Genomic DNA, 19,562 nt, shown 5'->3' with positions numbered 1-19,562 from the left:
CTGAAAATGAATGAATCAATAATATAGCTTGAATTTTGGACTATTTGGGCCATCATGTGGTAAATAATAGTGTTTTGGCCCTGATTTAAAGGAACTAATGGTGAATTGTATTTTTCTCTTGAACTTTGTATACAAATATATTCATTCATTCATGTTTTTTTATCGCCTGTAGTGCACATCTGCTTTGAATTGTTGAATTGCATTCCACTATAACAATTGCTTCTCCAAATCGTACGCTAAAAAAAGAAACTTGGATATTTGTACATGTATACCATGCCTTTTAAAGAATAGCACCCCCAACCTTTCACATGCTAAATCCATTAGTGGCAACATAATGTTTTTTTCTGCATAACTTCCTTTATTCTAACCTTGGGTGGGTCTAATGTAGCAAAAATGTACATTTTACAATGCCGGTGGGAAAGTGTACAGTGTGAACAATAGAGTGTAATCTTAAAGTACAAATTCAATGTACATTTCATTGTGTCTGAACGGTATTTATCTTCTCCCGCTGCTGATTACGACTCTGGACGCATTGTACTGTACGGGAAACCTTTGAACTTGAGTATAAGTACAGTCAATATGTTTTGGGACATTGTGGATGACATAACAATTGGTAGGCATACACAGAGGTTGTTTGTTATTTGCGATAATGGATTTTGTGATTATGGTTGTTTCCAGGATGAAAAAAATCAGTTTAGACTGGACAGGTGTCAAAGTGGCGGCCCGCGGGCCAAATCTGGCCCGCCGCGTCATTTTGTGCGGCCCGGGAAAGTCAATCATGAGTGCTGATTTTCTGTTTTAGGGTCAAATTAAAATGAAGAGTATAGATGTATATTACATTTCCTGATTTTCCCCCTTTTGAATCAATAATTGTAATTTTTTTAATTCATTTTTTTGGTGTTTTTAGTTCAAAAATAATTTTGTGAAATCTAAAAAGATATTTTAAAAAAGCTAAAATAAATATTGTTTTAGTTTAAAAATGAACAGAAAATTCAGGGATTTTAATCCACTTCTTTTAATCCATTTATAAACAAAAATATCTAAAGATTTTATCTAAAATGGTCGGGCCCACATAGTTTTTTTTTTTTATAAACGGATTAAAAGCCCTGAATATTCAGTTTTTTTTATTGATCTAAAACTGTATATTTTTATTTTTTCAATATATTTTTAGATTTTCCAATATGATTTTTGGACAAAAAAACACAGAAAAATGGCCTTAAATGTACAATTATGGATTTTAAAGGGTAAAATAAGGACATTCAATATACATCGATACTCTTCATTTTAATTTGATCCCAAAACAGAAAGTCGACACTCATAATTTACTTTCTCGGGCCGCACAAAATAATCCGGCGGGCCAGATTTGGCCCCTGAGCCGCCACTTTGACACCTGTGTTTTTCATTGACATTGATTTTTCTCATTTTCTTCTTCTTTTTTTGTCTTAACCAGGTTCTCCACTTGTGATATGCATCGTCTCCATGACATCATCTTTGGGCAGTTACGGTGAAGTTGACAAGTAAGTCAGATGGAAAACGAAGCGTCATTGAATAACAGCAAATTGAATTAAAAACTCCATCAAAACCCAATGACATTGCATCATCATCAAAACTGTTAAATAAATATACTTTTTTTTTGCATAGTGACCATACACAATAATAATCTCTTACACTTGGAATGTCTATTCTCATTTTTCTTTCTCAGCTGTTGGTTATCGCTGAAAAATGGCGCCATTTGGGCTTTTGTGGCGCCGGCTTTGTGTGTCATTGTGGTAAATTTCACTCTTTTTTAATAACATTATCTTTATTTTTATAGCCTATGAAAAATAGCATAACTTCATTTATGTTTTCATTTTGTAATAACAGGTAAACATTGGCATTTTGATATCAGTAACCAGAATTATATCTCGTATTAGTGGAGAAAATTACAAAGTTCATGGAGATGCTAATGCAGTAAAGTGAGTACAATTATTTTTTTTGCAAGATTTTCTTCAGCTATTAACAAACAAACTAAATATTTTTATTATTACTTAATTTTTTTGTCTTTTTAGGCTTACTGCAAAGGCTGTAGCAGTACTTTTACCTATACTGGGTATTTCCTGGATATTTGGTGTTCTAGCTGTTAACACGCATTCTTTGCCATTCCTTTATATTTTTGCCATTTTTAACTCTTTGCAGGTAAGTTTTCTAAGTTTTTGCAGTTCCAAAATACTCCTTAAATGTTTACGTTCTCTTTCTCTACAGGGTTTCTTCGTCTTCCTGTTTCATTGTCTTCTCAACTCCGAGGTATGCTTGAATGAAGAGTATAGATGTACATTAAATGTCCTGATTTTACCCCTTTTAAATCAATAATTGTCATTTTTTTATCTTTTTTTCAGTTTTTAGTTCAAAAATATTTTTGTAAAATTTAAAAATATATTTAAAAAAAGCTAAAATAAACATTGTTTTAGATCAGGGATGGGCAACCTGTTCGACCCGGGGGCCACATTGACTTTAAAAATTTGACAGATGGGCGGGGTCAGCAGAAGATACGATACATATAAAAAAGTGCATCCGTTAACAGTACATATGAAACATAAACAGAATAAAATGGATTAAAGTATGAACATACTCATCATTCAAGTAAAAAGTATAAAGTACAAAGTAAAGTACAAATGAATGTATTAAGAAATATTAAAATGTCATTAAAAAAAATAGAGGGGCTGTAAAACACGAAAAACATAAGAGTGGACAGAGCTACTGCCATTAGCTTCCACGTGACGGCGCCATCTTGGGTAAAAGAAAAAAAAACAGAATTTGGCTAACGTAGTCGGGCCGGATTAAAACGCCTAGCGGCCCGAATGTGGCCCGTGGGCCGTAGTTTGCGTTAAATCCATGTTTTAGTCTTTTTGTTGTTTTGGTTTTTGCAAAGCCTCATGGGATGCAAATCTCCACACACCCTCCAGCAGTGTTGAATTTGGCCAGAATGTGCGATGGTGTAATGTTGTTTTCCCTTTTTTTTTCTGTAGGTCAGAGCTGCTTTCAAACACAAGACTAAAGTGTGGTCGCTCACCAGCAGCTCCATGCGACACATCAACGTGAAGCCCTTCAACTCTGATATTGTGAGACCATGCGACACCTAAGGGTAGATCGGGGGTGTTAAACTCAATTTGCTTCGCGGGCCGCATTCATGCCAAGTAGATCTCGACCGGACCAGTTTTTTTTTTGGCCTAAAACAATGGTGTCAAACCTGGGTTGGTTTGCGGGCCGCATTAACGTCAACTCCAGTTTATTTTTGATTGGATTGGATTAAAATAACTGGATCAAACCCTAAATTTGTCTAGATCGCAGGTGTCCAAGTGGTGGCCCGGGGGCCAAATATGGCCCGCTGAATCATTTTGTGTGGCCCGGGAAAGTCAATTATGAGTGCCGACTTTCTGTTTTAGGATCAAATTGAAATGAAGAGTATAGATATGTGTTAAATATCATGATTTTTCCCCTTTTAAATCAATAATTGTCATTTTTTAATCAATTTTTTGTGTTTTTAGTTCAAAAATCATTTTGTAAAATCTAAAAATAATTGATAAAAAAACTAAAATAAACATTGTTTTAGATCTATAATAAACTAATTATTCAAGGCTTTTAATCCATTTATAAAAAAAAAAAAAAAAAATCTAAATATTATATCTAAAAAGTGTCCGGCCCACATGAAATCCAGTTGATCTAGTGTTTTTAGTTAAAAAATAATTTTGCAAAATCGAAAAATATATTTAAAAAAAGCTAAAGTAAACATTATTTTAGATCTATACAAAACTACATATTCAGGGATTTTAATCCAGTTCCTTTAATCCATTTATAAATAAAAAAAATCTAAAAATTACATCAAAAATGGTCCGGCCCATGTATAATCAAGTTGACGTTAAAGCGGCCCGCGAATCAACCTGAGTCTGACACCCCCAGGCTCTAGATGTAAAACAATGTTTATTTACACTCTCACGATCTTCTATCTTTTAGATGAGTGGAAACAAGGAGTGTGTATCCCCCACTAAGATGAACACATGGGACAAAAGTACCAACTCGGCCAATCGTATTGATCTCTCTGCAGTGTAGGCCAATGAAAAATCAGTCTGTGTAGACTAGAGTAGAATGACAAAGTATTTCCTACACAATTCCAATGTGAGCAACATTCAAGGGATGCCAAACAGGGTGATGTGATTCTCCACTTTTTAAGAGAAATCAACCCAAAGAACTGTGCTTTATTAGCATCTCATTTAATGACGACGTGTTGGCGCAGATAAGGTCATGAGGTCACGACAATGTACCGTTATTCAGTTTTTGTGACTAGGAAACTGTGCGGTAGAGTGGCGACATCTAATGTAGGCTTTCCTGTGTTTAGATAAGATCATTTAGCTCAAGTTTATTTCATTTGAAATTCATTACTTTGGTCAGATGATAACAGAGTTTGGCTCTATTTACTGTGTCGGTAAGTACGGTCGTTTAAAACAGTTTCACGTGGCTTTTGGAGCGTGAGCAGAGAGTTTACTGTTCAAACCAGCTCTCAAAATTATATCTAAGAGAGAGGGTTTAATATCTTAGTACTGTTTCATATCTAAGTACTGTTTAATATCTAAGTACTGTTTAATATCTAAGTACTGTTTAATATCTAAGTACTATTTAATATCTAAGTACTGTTTAATATCCAAGTACTGTTGAAACCAGTTCTCAAAATTATCTTAATGAGAGAGTTTAATATCTAAATATCTACTGTTTTCACAGTACTTAGATATTAAACAGTACTTAGATATTAAACAGTACTTAGATATTAAACAGTACTTAGATATTAAACAGTACTTAGATATTAAACTGTACTTAGATACTAAACTCACTCATGAATCAACAGTAGATATTTAGATATTAAACTCTCATGAATATATTTTGAGATCTGGTTTCAACAGTACTTAGATATTAAACAGTACTTAGATATTAAACAGTACTTGGATATTAAAAAGTACTTAGATATTAAATAGTACTTAGTTATTAAACAGTACTTAGATATTAAACAGTACTTAGATATTAAACAGTACTTGGATATTAAAAAGTGCTTAGATATTAAATAGTACTTAGTTATGAAACAGTACTTAGATATTAAACAGTACTTAGATATTAAACAGTACTTAGTTATTAAGCAGTACTTAGATATTAAACAGTACTTAGATATTAAACAGTACTTGGATATTAAAAGGTACTTGGATATTAAACAGTACTTAGATATTAATCAGTACTTATACATTAAACAGTACTTAGATATTAAACTCTCTCTCATGAATATAATTTGGAGAGCTGGTTTCAACAGTAAACTCTATGTCACCATTTGACCGGCGACCAAAAGTCCGAGCACCCTTTTGGAGATATCACAACGCAGCCAATTGCAAAATAACACAGGCAAGATGTAAAATTAAATTGGAGCATGGGTTATTCTGATATGGTATATTTATTTTGTGATTAATCGATTTGTTCACTGTGTTTTACTTGTAACGGCCTCAACAGTTATTATTTCTCTCTGTGTTTTGTTTTCATTCTTGGAATGAGCTGACTGGCCTTCGGCAGTGGAGTATAAACACTGTTTTGTGAAGTTTTACAGGTTTTTTTTGCTGTTTCCAGAGCTTCATTTAATACGATGACATTCTACTTTTTATTTTCATAACCGTGAGAACAAAGGGAGATGACATCTACACGTCATTAATCTGTATTAACACTGTATCAACCCCAATTTGAAAATGAAACAGTTTACTGTAACATTTTCAAGCACTCACATGTTAACTTTGAAAAAGTATTGCAATCTTTTAGTTTTTTCATCTTAACTTTCATCGGTTTTCACTACGGTACTTTACTTTGTGCTTTCCAAGACACTATTTATTTGTGATTAATTATAAGCATTGTATACAATAAACGGAATTCCTGCCCTTCCACAATGGAGTCTACAACATCAGAACACTTATTATTCATGTATTGTTTTATAGTGTACCTTTTATTTAATGGGCAAATTATTATGTATTACCAGTAGAAACTTTTGTCTAAAGTGTAGAATTTATTTATTTATGATTGTTCATCTTGTTTTTAGGTCACCATAACTGACAGGTTAATGTAATATTTTCATCAGCATGAGTAGTTCATGGTCCATTCTTGAAAGTTCCAAATTTACAAGATGTCTTTTAATGCACCACAGTCAAGTAGTCCCAGTTTGTTTTACGCATGCGCATTAGTAACATGAGCGCAGGGAATTGAGACCGATAAAAGGTGAGGAGGACACCAAACAAGTTAATATATGAGCTTTAGCTGAATACGGATCGTTAGATTTACGAATAAGTATATTTATTTATGCTGGACAAACAAAGGACGCGTTAGAACTATTACTTTTTTCTATTTTTTTTACAGTTTGTCGCACGTGTTTAGACTTGTTTTGGACGGTCGTTGACATTGCCTCTTAAAGTGATACTACCATGGCGTCTAACGACTCTTTTGGTGGACATTAAAATGGAATTCCCAGCGTCCAGAGAAGGTTTTGGGGTTGTGTTTTTGTGCATGACTCGGTGATTCGTCCTCCGGATCCTGCCTAACTGCCTTGCCTGCCGTCCTTGGACACGAGGGAGCTGATGGAGTCTGTTGGGAAGTTCGAGTTCAACAGGAAGCACCTGATTGGCCATGGTGCCTTTGCTGTTGTTTTTAAAGGACGACACAAAGAGGTGAATTATATCCGTGATTTTTCAACTTTCATTCTTATTTGGCAACCTATCTAATATTGTTTTTTTTTTACCTGTCAAGAAACATGACATTGAAGTGGCTGTGAAATGCATCAACAAGAAAAATCTGGCTAAATCCCACTCTCTTCTCGGAAAAGAAATAAAGATATTAAAGGTAATTAAGAATTGTTTACCAATGTCAATCACAGTTGCACTGAATAGGAATCGAACCCACGCTGCCAAAATGTCATCCAGTCTAAACTATAACCAAATAAATATGTCAGTCCCTAAATATTCCGCTGGGAGATCAAATCATATTTGGAGAATTACTAATGTCTTGCTACTTCAACGTGTCAATGTGATATATTGCTTTTTCTGTCTATGAGCTCACCATTGATGTGATGGTGGAAAATATTTCTACAGTACTCAATTGTACTTATAATATTAGTCATTAAATTGACATAGGACATCAATATAATTTTGTCCCTTCTGCCATTCAAATACTTTTTAATCATGCTTAATATCATTTTTCATTGTTTTGTATTTTTTCTTCCAGGAACTCAAGCATGAGAATATTGTGAGCCTATTAGACTATCAGGTGAGTTTTCCTTTTTTTTTTTTTTACACACAAATTGTAGCAGTTCTGACAATTGTATGTTTTAATATTAAATTTTACTGTAACATAATTAGCTTAAAAATAACATTTCATGGTACGTTTAATGTCATGAATGGCTGCCTGTCTTAATGTCACCTGCCTGGCAACCGGGAAGCTGTCAACTAATCTCTTATTTGGGACAGATGGTCAGTGTAACAATGGCTTCTAAAGAAACACACCAGATGCACACTTGCATGATTATACAGCATTCTGGGTCAGGTTGCAATTAGCATTTTAGCTCACCTGTTATTGATATGCTTTCCTATAAGTTAGTGATGTCATCGGAGCATTTAGCATGCCTTTTTTTATTCCGGGTTATCTGATACTTTATACTTGACTCCCTTGTACTTTTGCCATCTCACGTGTCATTAATTCAGTCACTGCGCAATGAGGATTATTTAGTTACTTATTTATTACCTATTTATTTATGTCTATAATGTAGTTTGCTGTGTCTGTATTCTCACCCTCTTGGTTCCAAATATGGGATGAATATAGTAATCTAAAATGGCCTAAAATATTCAGTTTATTTTATATATATTTTATAAATATTCCATTTATTTTTTTATTGAATACATAAAACAATGTTTTTTCTTAGTATGGTAAAATTTATTTTAATCATTTCTTTTTCATTTTAAAAGTAAACAAAATATTTTTTTATTATTTTCAGTACTACACTAGAAACCAAATATTTCTATATATTTATTTTTAGATTTTACAAAATGCTTTTTGAACTAAAAACACAGAAAAATTAATAAAAAATATTTTTTATCATTAATTTTTCATTTTAAAAGGAAACTAAATATTTGTTTTATTATTTTCAATACTAAATTGGAAACCAGATATTTCTATATATTTGTTTTTAGATTTTACAAAATGCTTTTTGAACTAAAAACACAAAAATAAAAATAAAATGATTAAAAAATTGCAATTATTGATTTTTAAAAAAGGGGGAGATCAGGAAATATAATATACATATTTAATCCTCCTTTAAATTTGATCCTAAAACAGAAAATTAGCACTCATGATTTACTTTTTTGGACCGAACAAAATGATGCGGCGGGCCAGACTTGGCCCGCGGGCCACCACTTTTACACCCATGTAAAAAAAAAAATAATTTAAAGTATTTATTTCCATCCACAGGAAATTGGTGGCTGTGTGTATCTTGTCATGGAGGTATGTATAAAAACATTTTTTTTCAAAATGCATTTTTCCTTCCATTCTTTTTAAATGCCATTTCTTATCTTTACAGTATTGCAATGGAGGTGACCTGGCAGAGTACCTTCAAAGTAAGTTACTTTCTACATACTTTTAAACTCGGAAAATAACTTGCTAAAATTGTGCCTTGATCAGATTACAAAACCATCCAATGACAACGTTCAGGATCCAGATTTGATTTTTTTTTCCTATGCTAAATTTAGCCAGTTGACGTTGTTGTTTAAACACCGATATAAACGGCTTGTGTAATGCCCCGGGCAGCTCCTATTTTGTAAACTTGACTGTTTTGTGTCCCTGCCAGCTATTTTTCAAGCACGTTATAGAGGCGAGGGTGGCTCACACGGCACCCGTGACCTCATCCATCTGTCACACACACACACACTTATCCGAGTCCTCCGGTAGACCAAAACACTGCGGCCGTTAATATTAAGCGCCTTTTGTAAACAAGGTTCTCCGACACAGTGTGACGTTAATGTGATCGGAGTTGTCCTTGAATGTTGCAATCCAAGTCTGTGTGTGCCTGACTTTGACTGTAAACAAACTTATAAAATGAATGATTGTTAGGAAAGAGGTGCTTTACTTCCTCAAGTAAGATTCTCGGTAACATTAGCGTATCTGATGTGTCATTTAAAGCCTTTCTGTTTAAGAAGACAAAACAAGTTGGTGTTTTTTTGGTCAATATATTTTTATTTTAGCGACTATTTAACACAAGGGTGTCGGACTCAGGTCCCAGGACCATATTAGATATAATATTTGGATTTTTTTTTTATAAATGGATTAAAACCCCTGAATATTCAGTTTTTTTATAGATCTAAAACAATGTTTATTTTAGCTTTTTTGTATTTTTAGATTTTACAAAAGGATTTTTGAACTACAAACAGAAAAAAATGATTCAAAACTACAATTATTGATTTAAAAAGGGAAAATCAGGAAATGTAACATACATCTATACTCTTAATTTTAATTTGATCCTAAAACGGAAAGTCAACACTCATGATTTACTTTCCCGAGCCACAAAAAATGATGCATTGGGCCAGATTTGGCCCCCGGGCCACCACTTTGACACCTGTGCCTAACCCATTTTGAAGAAAATGCTTGTATGTTTGGATTTTTTAAAAACTTTTTAGCACAGAAATATTACGGAAAAAGTCTATAATAGTTTTACTTTATTTGTGTTTATAATTAGAGCCACTTTGCATTGTATTTTTTTGCATGGAATTTTGTGCTGACTCCCATAGTGACTTTTACAGGTTGTAGGTTAGCTTGATGCATTTTCCTCTCTGTGACCCTCAGCTAAAGGAACCTTAAGTGAAGATACAATCCGAGCGTTCTTCCAGCAAATCGCTCAAGCTATGAAAGTTCTTCAGGGCAAAGGCATCCTTCATAGAGACCTGAAACCCCAAAACATCTTGCTCTGCCATCCCAAGGGAAGAAGACCCAGTTCTGTCAACATAAGCATCAAAATAGGTAAACAGATCATTACCATTTATAGTATACGAGAACAAGAGTGTCAAACTCGGGTTTGTTTTTCATTGCAAATTAAAACATTTTTTTATTATATTCAATATTAAAGTGGAAAAACAAAAATATTTTTACATATATTTTTTTAGATTCTACAAAAAGCTTTTTGACCTAAAAATCTAAAGAAAAAAATTGATGAAAAAATGCAATTATTGATTTAAAAAGTGTAAAATCAGGGAATTTAATATACATCTATACTCTTCATTTGAATTTGATCCTAAAACAGAAAGTCGGCACTCATCATTTATTTACTCGGGCCGCACAAAATGAAGCAGCGGGCCAGATTTGGCCCCCCCGGGCCGCCACTTTGACACCAGTGTACTAGAAGAAGTAGTTTCTCAATAGCTCAATAATAATATACAAATACACTCCCAATATAGACTTCTGATGCTTCATAATTTCACTCTAATCTCTCAAATTCTCTTAACCCGCACAGCTGACTTTGGCTTTGCACGATATCTTCAAACCAACACGATGGCGGCAACTCTTTGTGGCTCTCCCATGTACATGGTAAGTTTTAAGGTCACTACATTGTGTCCTCTACTCAAAATTTTTAATGGCACTAAAGTTTAATCCCATGTGGACGCAGGCTCCGGAGGTCATCATGTCGCATAATTATGACGCCAAAGCGGATCTGTGGAGCATCGGGACCATCATCTACCAGTGTCTTACTGGAAAAGCACCATTTCATGTGAGTGACATAAAAACATGTTTTTTTTTTTTTCGTGAATGGACGTTTAGTCGCCGGTCTTTTGGTCGCAAGTCAAATGGTGACAGAGAGTTTACTGTTAAAACCAGCTCTTAAAATTATATTCATGATATATCTACTGTTTTCAACAGTACTTAGATATTAAACAGTACTTAGATATTAAACAGTACTTAGATGTTAAACAGTACTTAGATATTAAACAGTACTTAGATATGAAACAGTACTTAGATATTAAACAGTACTTGGATATGAAACAGTACTTGGATATGAAACAGTACTTGGATATGAAACAGTACTTGGATATGAAACAGTACTTGGATATGAAACAGTACTTGGATATGAAACAGTACTTGGATATGAAACAGTACTTGGATATGAAACAGTACTTGGATATGAAACAGTACTTGGATATGAAACAGTACTTGGATATGAAACAGTACTTGGATATTAAACAGTACTTGGATATTAAACAGTACTTGGATATTAAATTATTTCTCTCTTAGATATTAAACTCTCTGATTAATATAATTTTGAGAGCTGGTTTCGACAGTAAACTCTCTGTCACCATTTGACCGGCGACCAAACGTCCGAGCATTTTTTTTTTTTTAAGAGCATCAGTTACGTAACACCTTGTGAATTTGCTTTGTTGACATGCACGGTTCCTCGAAAGGCTCTTCCTTAGGATTGTCAACACCAAACTGGACATGATGTGTGGTTTTTAAAACAGGAACTCAATACATAAAACACACCATGTGCCCAAACGACACCCTCTGTGTTCTCGAGTGGTCATGTGGAAAAATCGGAATGTTGCTTAAGAAAGACTCTTGTTTACAGAACATCTAACAAGAACAAGTGGTTGTGATTCCCCCCTATAAAAACTCTTACGTAACTCTGTTTTTCCATGTGACCACGAGTCCATGACTCTCAAATCCCTATGCATATAAATTCTCTTTTTAAATACAGTTGTATTATTTTATAGGCTAACACACCACAGGAGCTCCGCCTCTTTTACGAATGCAACAGGACACTTGTACCGAGGTGGGTGTAACTTTTGCACATATGACTCTATTCATTATAAATAATAATGTACTTTTAAAAAAAAACTCCACTGGATTGAGTCCTTTTGCAAGAATTTTTCATTTTTGGCTTTGACATGTTTGTGTGGCTTTTGACCATGCTTATCTTATGCTATAATAAAACCAGTGATAAGCTAGCCAAATTTGTGGGAAGGCATAGTTTGTTTATTTCTTTCTATATATATCCTGCTTTTGGGCTGCCAGGGAGTGGACTGCACTGCTATCATTTTCCATGTGACCCACATATCTTTTGCTCAGACAGTTTTTGGACTTGCCACTATGTATTATCTTAGTCCCCAAGTGCTATAAATTATGAAGAAAAGCTGGATCATTTTAGATATAATATTTAGATTTTTTTTAATTGATTAAAAGAACTGCATTAAAATCCCTGAATATTCATTTTTCTTATAGATCTAAAACAATGTGTATTTTAGATTTTTTTAAAATATATTTTTAGATTTTACAAAATTATTTTTGAACTAAAAACACAGAAAAATTGCTTTAAAAAAGTACAATTATTGATTTAAATGGGGGAAAATCAGGAAATTTATAATACATCTATACTCTTCATTATAATTTGATCCTAAAACAGAAAGTCGGCACTCGTGATTTACTTTCCCGGGCCTCACAAAATGATGCGGTGGGCCAGATTTGGCCCCCGGGCCGCCACTTTAACACCAGTTGTTTTTTTTTTTTTTTTTTACCTTATTTCATGAATAAATTGAAACAGTTGAAAAAAAATCAAAAAGATATGTATTTGTCAATTTAGTAATTGCGGTGTCCTATTTTTGGTATATAACAGCCATTTTTTGTTTGATAATATATTTTCTTCACCACAGCGTTCCAAAGGAGACTTCAAGTCATCTAAGACAGCTATTGTTGGGACTTCTACAGAGAAATCACAAGGATCGAATCGGCTTCGGTAAAAAAATAAATAAAAAAAACTTATAAAATTCATTGACATTTAATGAACCCAAATAACATTCCTGCAGAAACTTTAACAATTTAATCCGTAATTCAACCCACAACTGCTCCTTTTTATTTCAACCAGTTTAGCACAATATATCATGCACAAATGAATTTATTCCACTAACTGAAGAAGCCACTTAAAGCTCCTTCCCATTGTATATCAGGCCTTAGAATTCTTTAATCAGCTTGACAAATGTCTCTATTTTGCATTCGCAGATGAGTTTTTCCACCACCCGTTCTTGGAAACCAGCTCAAGAAAATGTATGTATACTTTAATCTATTCGGTGTACTCCACACAATCAAACTCCTCCCTTTAAAAAAGCATGTTGTTGTTGTTTTTAAACAGGCTCTCCAGCTCCTATGTGCTTCTATCCTAGTTCTGCTTCAGGGAGTTCATCCAGCAGCTCATGTCCATCCCATCCAGCCTCTCCTCAAGTGGGTACATTTCCTTTTAAACCCCAAAAAAAGTCACTTTTCGTAAATAATTGTTCTATTCCCTGCTGACAGACTAAATGGAAAAACACTCCTATCCAGGACACTGTTGTCTTCCAATTGAAAGAACTAGCCAATCAAGACAGCCGGAATACATCATCCTACAGGGAAGACTATGTGGTTGTTCCTCCTGAAGTTTCCAGTAAGTATAGAGGTAACTTGGCACATAATTTTCTTTAAAAGATGGCGAATTTATGTATTTTTACTATATCACAGATGAGTACAATTGTGAGGAAGAGAGTGAATCACCCAATGAAAGTTGCCTTATATATACTGGGTGAGTCTGAAATTTATAACAGACTAATTTGTCTTTAGTTTATTTGTTCTGGGTCATCATAATGCAGATAATATTTCATAGAGAATGCAATTATTTCTGTAATTTACCAACAGAAGCCCACCAACCACTGAGAGAGTTCTTGAAGCAGCTTGTAGAACACCGCCATCCTCTCCCTTGCTGCCCAGTCATGGAAAGCCTTCTGGGTAAGAACATGGGCCGGACCATTTTAGTTATAATATTTGGATTTTTTTTTATTATAAATGGATTAAAAGAACTGGATTAAAATCCCTGAATATTCAGTTTTTTTATTTATCTAAAACAATGTTTATTTTAGCTTTTTAAAATATTTTTAGATTTTACAAAATTATTTTTGAACTAAAAACATAGAAAAATTGATTGAAAAATTACAATTATTGATTTAAAAGGGGGAAATTCGGGAAATTTAATATACATCTATACTCTTCATTAAAATTTGATCCTAAAACAGAAAATCAGCACTCATGATTGACATTCCCGGGCCACACAAAATTATGCGGCGGGCCAGATTTGGCCCCCGGGCCGCCACTTTGACACATATGCTTTAATCCATACAGGAAGCCTGCACTCTATACCCGCAACCATTCAGAGCCTATTCCCGTCCCAAGTCAAATCCAGAACTACCAGCGTATGGAGCAGAATCTGCAACATTCAGGTTCCACACAAGGCTCCACCAGGTAGAAAGAATCACTCGCCAACCTTCTCTTTTATAGGCTTTTCTCTACCTGACTTTGACACTTCTTCCAGGATCCAGTTGTATTATCCTGGCTACAGTCAAAGTTCTTCACCAACCAAAGTATGTGCATCTCCCTCTTCCTACAGTTCAACTAGAAGAGGAGGCCAGGCACCCCAGTGCTCTCCACAAGGTATCCAACTACTTTGTCTAAACCAAGGGTGTCAGACACGGGTTGGTTTGCGGGCCGTGTTAACGTCAACTCGATTTCATGTGAGCCTGACTAGTTCAGATATAATATTTAGATTATTTTTTTTATAAATAGATTAAAAGAACTTAAAGCTCTGAATTTTCAGTTTTTTTTATAGATCTAAAACAAAGTTAATTTTAGCTTTTTTTAATATATATATTTAGATTTTACAAAATTATTTTTGAACTAAAAAAACAGAAAAACATGAATAAAAAATTACAATTATTGATTTAAAAAGGGAAAATCAGTAAATTTAATATACATCTATACTCCATTTTAATTTGATCCTAAAACAGAAATTTAGCACTCATGATTTACTTTTTCTCGGGCCGCACAAAATGATGTGTCGGGCCAAATTTGGCCCCCGGGCCGCCACTTTGACACCTGTGCTCTAGAATTTGTCGTATCTCTACAGCTCAATGATACTACACAAATACACTCAACAATATAAACTATACAAATAATGTTAATACAATATATAGCAGGAAAATCAAGTAAACATGTTAATCCCTTGTTTATTTTTGATTATCTAGTGGGAAGTACTTCAAGGCCCTCAGAGCAGACTCTACCTAGTAGTACAAGAACTGGATTTCCTGTAGAGTTCTCCGAAAAGAAGGATAACGCGACTAAGAAGCTGGACAATTCACCCACAACGATATCAGACGGACATAGCCCTAGCCCGGCATCATCTCCATCCCACATTAACACCAGCAATAAACCCAGCAACCAAAAGGCGCAATTCAAAAGGTCCAAACAAGTTCTTTTTGTTTATATAAGCATTATTATTCAATCGTATGAGGAATTTAATGCACTGTCTGTGTGTATTTATTGACCAGATCACCAAACATTGGAAAACTATCTGATGTTTTGCTTAAAGCTGCTTTTGGAGCACAACTTCTTGAAAGAAGAAGTAGTAATGAAAGTCTCTGCTATGAAAGGACAATGGATACTGCAGGTACTTGGATTTTATTTATAATTGGATTGGATTACTTTATTTATCCCATATTCGGCAAATTTTGTTGTCACAGTAGCAAGAGGGTGAGAATACAGACACAGAAAAAGACATTGTCGACATAAATAGATAGGTAATCAGTAAGTTAATACATAAATACATGAATAATTCAACCACATTATTTTGTTGCTGAAATATAGAATGACCCAGACAACAATAGTAGTTTTTCAGTAATAGTTCATTAGTAGCAATGGTACTTTTAGTAGAATGTATTTATTTAACTCTGATTGAACCATATTGTCCTTTTAAACTGTCTATAGCGCCACCTACTGGCTACCCTACAGGATTTGGTGTATGGGGGAGTCCACCAAAGGCTGTTTTCTCTTTGGGTTCTCCAGTATTTGGAACTTCTCCCCCGGATACAATGTTGCCTAGGATGCTAACAGGTCTTGTTAAATAAATTGTATCCATTTCTTTTTGCATGGATATTTGTATGACTCTTCTTAAAGTTATTTTCATTTTTTATTTGTTATTCAGGTTCTCCTAACTTCTATAACGGAGCCTTGTTACGTCACAGCCCCCATCGTTATCAAAGCTGTATTAACAGGGAAACTGAAGCTATGGATGTTACTCCACACTGCAGTTTTGTTTTTCATCCACCTGAACTATCGGAAGATACACTAATGGAGGTACAAAAACTGAGTGATAGGTATTTCCAAATACACCTTAAAATACAAAATATATCTGACTCTTGCATGAGAGAATCGATCCTTACGCATCTTCGTTCCAGATCATTCTAATGAATCGAATCCTTACCTGACCATTTTTCGCATAAGAGTCAAAGACAAGCAAAACAATTTAAGGTCTGTCGGATCTTCAGAAATCAAAACAATTGCGAGTTTTTTCAGAGGGCGAACGGTATCGCCACCTGGTGCAGAGTCCAAGTCAAAACATTTAAAAGTCCTTCGCGGATCTTCAGTGTGAGAAGTCGAGGTTTCAAAACAATTCGTTTAGAGGAGCGACCTTCCCGTTGTTTATCAGGGTTACAAAAGAAGTGTTATACATTGCAAGTACATATACATATAATGATTAATATTCCTAGAATCAAGCTTCATTGCCAGAAAATCTATAATAGTTCCACTAATAACCAATGTTCCCACTACTTTCGTCTTCTCTGCGCAGCAGCAATCAAATGGCGCGCAGTAAATAAAATCCAAACTTTATTTTTTACCCTTTTCCCCATGATGGCGCCGTTTACGGGGTATCCAGTGGCAGTAGCTCTGTCCACTCTTATGTTTTTTCGTAGTTTACATCATGTTTTACATGAAAAATTAGAGTGAACATTGACATGCATCTGCTTATGACAGGTGTTATACTGGTGTGCCCATAACGAGCAATGATGATGTCACTCATACTGGTACTCAGTGCGCTCAAGGAGGTTGTCTTTCTGCCCAGACCAACAGAAAAATTAGAGAGAACATTGATAATAATCCTAACACTTGAGAAAGGGAATGTTGACAGTTGAACTCACATAACTCTTGATGCATTTTTATTTTCACGCAGCAAGTCCATACCGATGTTTTGAGCGATCTTCAGTTTACACTGGCTTTCGTTCACTGTATCATGGAATTGGCTTCTTTGAAAGACTCCGTGTTGGAGCCCAATGGCAGCGTTGAGGGTTCATTTCTGGAACACAGTCTTCTCACAGACCAAATCAGCCTCTTAAGTAGAGAATGGAGGTTGGAAACATAATTTAACCATTTTCTTTATACCCTCAATACAAATTTTCTTTTAAAAAAATCACTAAGAACCATCATATTCTTCTTGCAGCTATGCCGAACAATTAATGCTCTACATGAAAGCAGCAGAGTCCCTGACAACTGCTTTACAAGATGCCAAAGAAAATATCCAGCAAGGTCGACTGGTTCCGTCAACTACAGTCAAACAAGGTAAGACAACGTTTTGATGTGAGATTTGATGAATATGCTCATCTTTATTCATATTGTGTCTCTTGCATAAAGTCATCAAGAAGCTGAATGAGTTGTACAAGAGTTGTGTTACATGCTGTCGAACCCTGAGCAATCAGCTGCAGAGCTTTTTTCTGGATAAACAGAAGCTGATGGATCGCTTCAATGGACTCACAGCAGAGAAACTCATCTATTGCTACACGGTGCACATGGTAAGATACCTGATTCACTCCGAAATGATGTAAATCGAGGGGTGTCAAACTAATTTTTTGTTGCGGGACACGTTGTAGTTTGAATTTGTGACCGGACGTTTGGTCGCTGGTCTTTTGGTCGCCGGTCAAATGGTGACAGAGAGTTTACTGTTGAAACCAGCTCTCAAAATAATATTCATGAGAGAGATAGAGTTAAATATCTGGGTACTGTTTAATATTTAAGTACTGTTGAAACCAGCTCTCAAAATTACATTCATGAGAGTTTAATATCTAAATATCTACTCTTTTCAATTGTACTTAGATATTAAACAGTGCTTAGATATTAAACAGTAATTAGATATTAAACAGCGCTTGGATATTAAACAGTACTTGGATATTAAACAGTGCTTAGATATTAAACAGTAATTAGATATTAAACAGCGCTTGGATATTAAACAGTACTTGGATATTAAACAGTACTTAGATATTAAACAGTACTTGGATATTAAACAGTACTTAGATATTAAGCTCTTTCTCTCTCTTTTAGATATTAAACTCTATCTCATGAATATAATTTTGAGAGCTGGTTTTAACAGTAAACTACCTGTCACCATTTGACCGGCGACCAAACGTTCGGTGCCTCAATTTCTGAACCTGGTGTGTTTTTCAAACTATTTTCAGGTACAGTCTGCGGCTTTAGATGAGATGTTCCACTGTGGTACAGAAATAATACAACGCTACCATAAAGCTCTTGTACTTCTGGAGGGTTTGTCCCGATTCGTCACTGAAGAAAAGGATATTCAGAGTATAGATAGATGTATGTGTGAATTCTCTCTATAGAAATGTTCATTTTTAGATGGTAATTATTTCAATTGAGTCTAACATTTGTATGTCTTTTCCCAGGCAAGCAATCTATTGAACGACATATCTCGGCTCTGCAAACGTAGCAGTTGGACTACAGCACCCGCCTTGTCATTCCTGATCCACCTCATTGGAATGTAGAGCGAGGAAATCCCCCCTGTTCACATACACTAGCACTTTTATCCTCTTCAAGGGAATGACCATTGGAGCACCTGCTCCGAGCACAGTGTCCAATGTCTGAAATCCAATTCGGACATATGCACTAAAGACTGGATTTTCTTGGTCTATGAGCTTGAAGTGAATTTTTTGTCGTGGGTATTTTATGAAACTGATGATTTGCACAGTATTTGTTACATGACTTTTTGTTCCGTGTGTTTTGCACGTAGTTATCCAATCGTAGATCATACTTGAAATAATGATGAGCATTTTTGGGGTTTTGGCAAAAGTTGAATGGACAAATAGGAGTTAAAAAACAGTTGTATTGAATGACCAATTATGTTGATTGTTTAGCTTGTGCCTTCTTAAAGTTTGGGGATGGACAATGTTACTTTTATTATCTAGGTAGATTAAGATATTTATTATTTGTAGGTTTCTTGCATGGAACATGTTTTTTCTTTGTTTACATTTTTACTTTGTTCATGATGTGTCTTTTAAGATGTATGTTTTGTGCAGAAAAACACTGCTAATAGGTAAATTAATTGATGGATAATCCTTGACTATGAATGAAAAGTGTGGAAAGAAAAGCTGTTTGAATTGCTTGTGTTTTCTAATTGTTTTAAATGGTTGTTTTTTTTTTAAAGTAGCTTTTAATTGATTGTACCAGATTACCTTGGAGTCACTGTACTGTAACAAAATATAAGGTTAAAAATAAATGTCTTCAAAATGTTAAATGATTTGTGACTTTTGTTTCATTTACAATTCCAAGAATATGCAAACAAAATAATAAACACGAACAGAAATAAAATTCACTCCGTTGTCGTTTTCCGGTATTTCAGAACTAAT

The 19,562-nt window shown here is 34.6% G+C and overlaps 2 protein-coding genes across 5 annotated transcripts in view; both read left to right on the top strand.

The window, feature by feature from the left end:
- Positions 1–4,553, top strand: part of adgrd1 (adhesion G protein-coupled receptor D1) — a 29,754-nt gene extending 25,201 nt beyond the window's left edge. For 3 of the 4 annotated variants that reach the window (XM_077715836.1, XM_077715835.1, XM_077715832.1), the window contains 7 exons: positions 1,451–1,517; positions 1,703–1,769; positions 1,864–1,955; positions 2,049–2,175; positions 2,242–2,283; positions 3,006–3,098; positions 3,991–4,553. In XM_077715836.1, coding sequence (XP_077571962.1) covers positions 1,451–1,517; positions 1,703–1,769; positions 1,864–1,955; positions 2,049–2,175; positions 2,242–2,283; positions 3,006–3,098; positions 3,991–4,086 — 584 coding nt within the window. In that variant the 3' untranslated portion in view covers positions 4,087–4,553. Of the gene's footprint in view, positions 1–1,450; positions 1,518–1,702; positions 1,770–1,863; positions 1,956–2,048; positions 2,176–2,241; positions 2,284–3,005; positions 3,122–3,990 lie in introns of all 4 variants that reach the window. The other variant, XM_077715834.1, reaches the window with a different exon arrangement.
- Positions 4,554–6,128: 1,575 nt separating this feature from the next.
- Positions 6,129–19,450, top strand: ulk1a (unc-51 like autophagy activating kinase 1a). Its single transcript, XM_077715669.1, has 26 exons — positions 6,129–6,719; positions 6,799–6,891; positions 7,273–7,314; positions 8,512–8,544; positions 8,621–8,657; positions 9,880–10,053; positions 10,544–10,617; positions 10,697–10,798; positions 11,796–11,854; positions 12,732–12,814; positions 13,078–13,122; positions 13,208–13,296; positions 13,369–13,495; positions 13,570–13,630; positions 13,744–13,833; positions 14,224–14,343; positions 14,414–14,532; positions 15,123–15,336; positions 15,426–15,544; positions 15,862–15,987; positions 16,079–16,230; positions 17,105–17,280; positions 17,372–17,490; positions 17,563–17,720; positions 18,381–18,516; positions 18,603–19,450. Exons 1-26 carry the CDS (start codon positions 6,630–6,632, stop codon positions 18,644–18,646), a joined length of 2,682 nt encoding a protein of 893 aa, XP_077571795.1. The 5' UTR covers positions 6,129–6,629; the 3' UTR covers positions 18,647–19,450.
- Positions 19,451–19,562: the final 112 nt, after the last annotated feature.

The sequence above is a fragment of the Stigmatopora nigra genome, chromosome 4, assembly GCF_051989575.1.
Source record: "Stigmatopora nigra isolate UIUO_SnigA chromosome 4, RoL_Snig_1.1, whole genome shotgun sequence".
In the NCBI taxonomy this organism is placed as follows: Eukaryota; Metazoa; Chordata; class Actinopteri; order Syngnathiformes; family Syngnathidae; genus Stigmatopora; species Stigmatopora nigra.
This window is presented reverse-complemented; position numbering and strand designations above follow the sequence as displayed.

Excerpts from the sequence above, each read along its gene's own strand:
- ulk1a (XM_077715669.1), top strand. The coding sequence starts at position 6,630 with ATGGAGTCTGTTGGGAAGTTCGAGTTCAACAGGAAGCACCTGATTGGC. Across the intron at positions 10,799-11,795 it reads CTGGAAAAGCACCATTTCAT|GCTAACACACCACAGGAGCT; the intron begins GTGAGTGACATA and ends ATTATTTTATAG. Across the intron at positions 18,517-18,602 it reads TATTCAGAGTATAGATAGAT|GCAAGCAATCTATTGAACGA; the intron begins GTATGTGTGAAT and ends GTCTTTTCCCAG.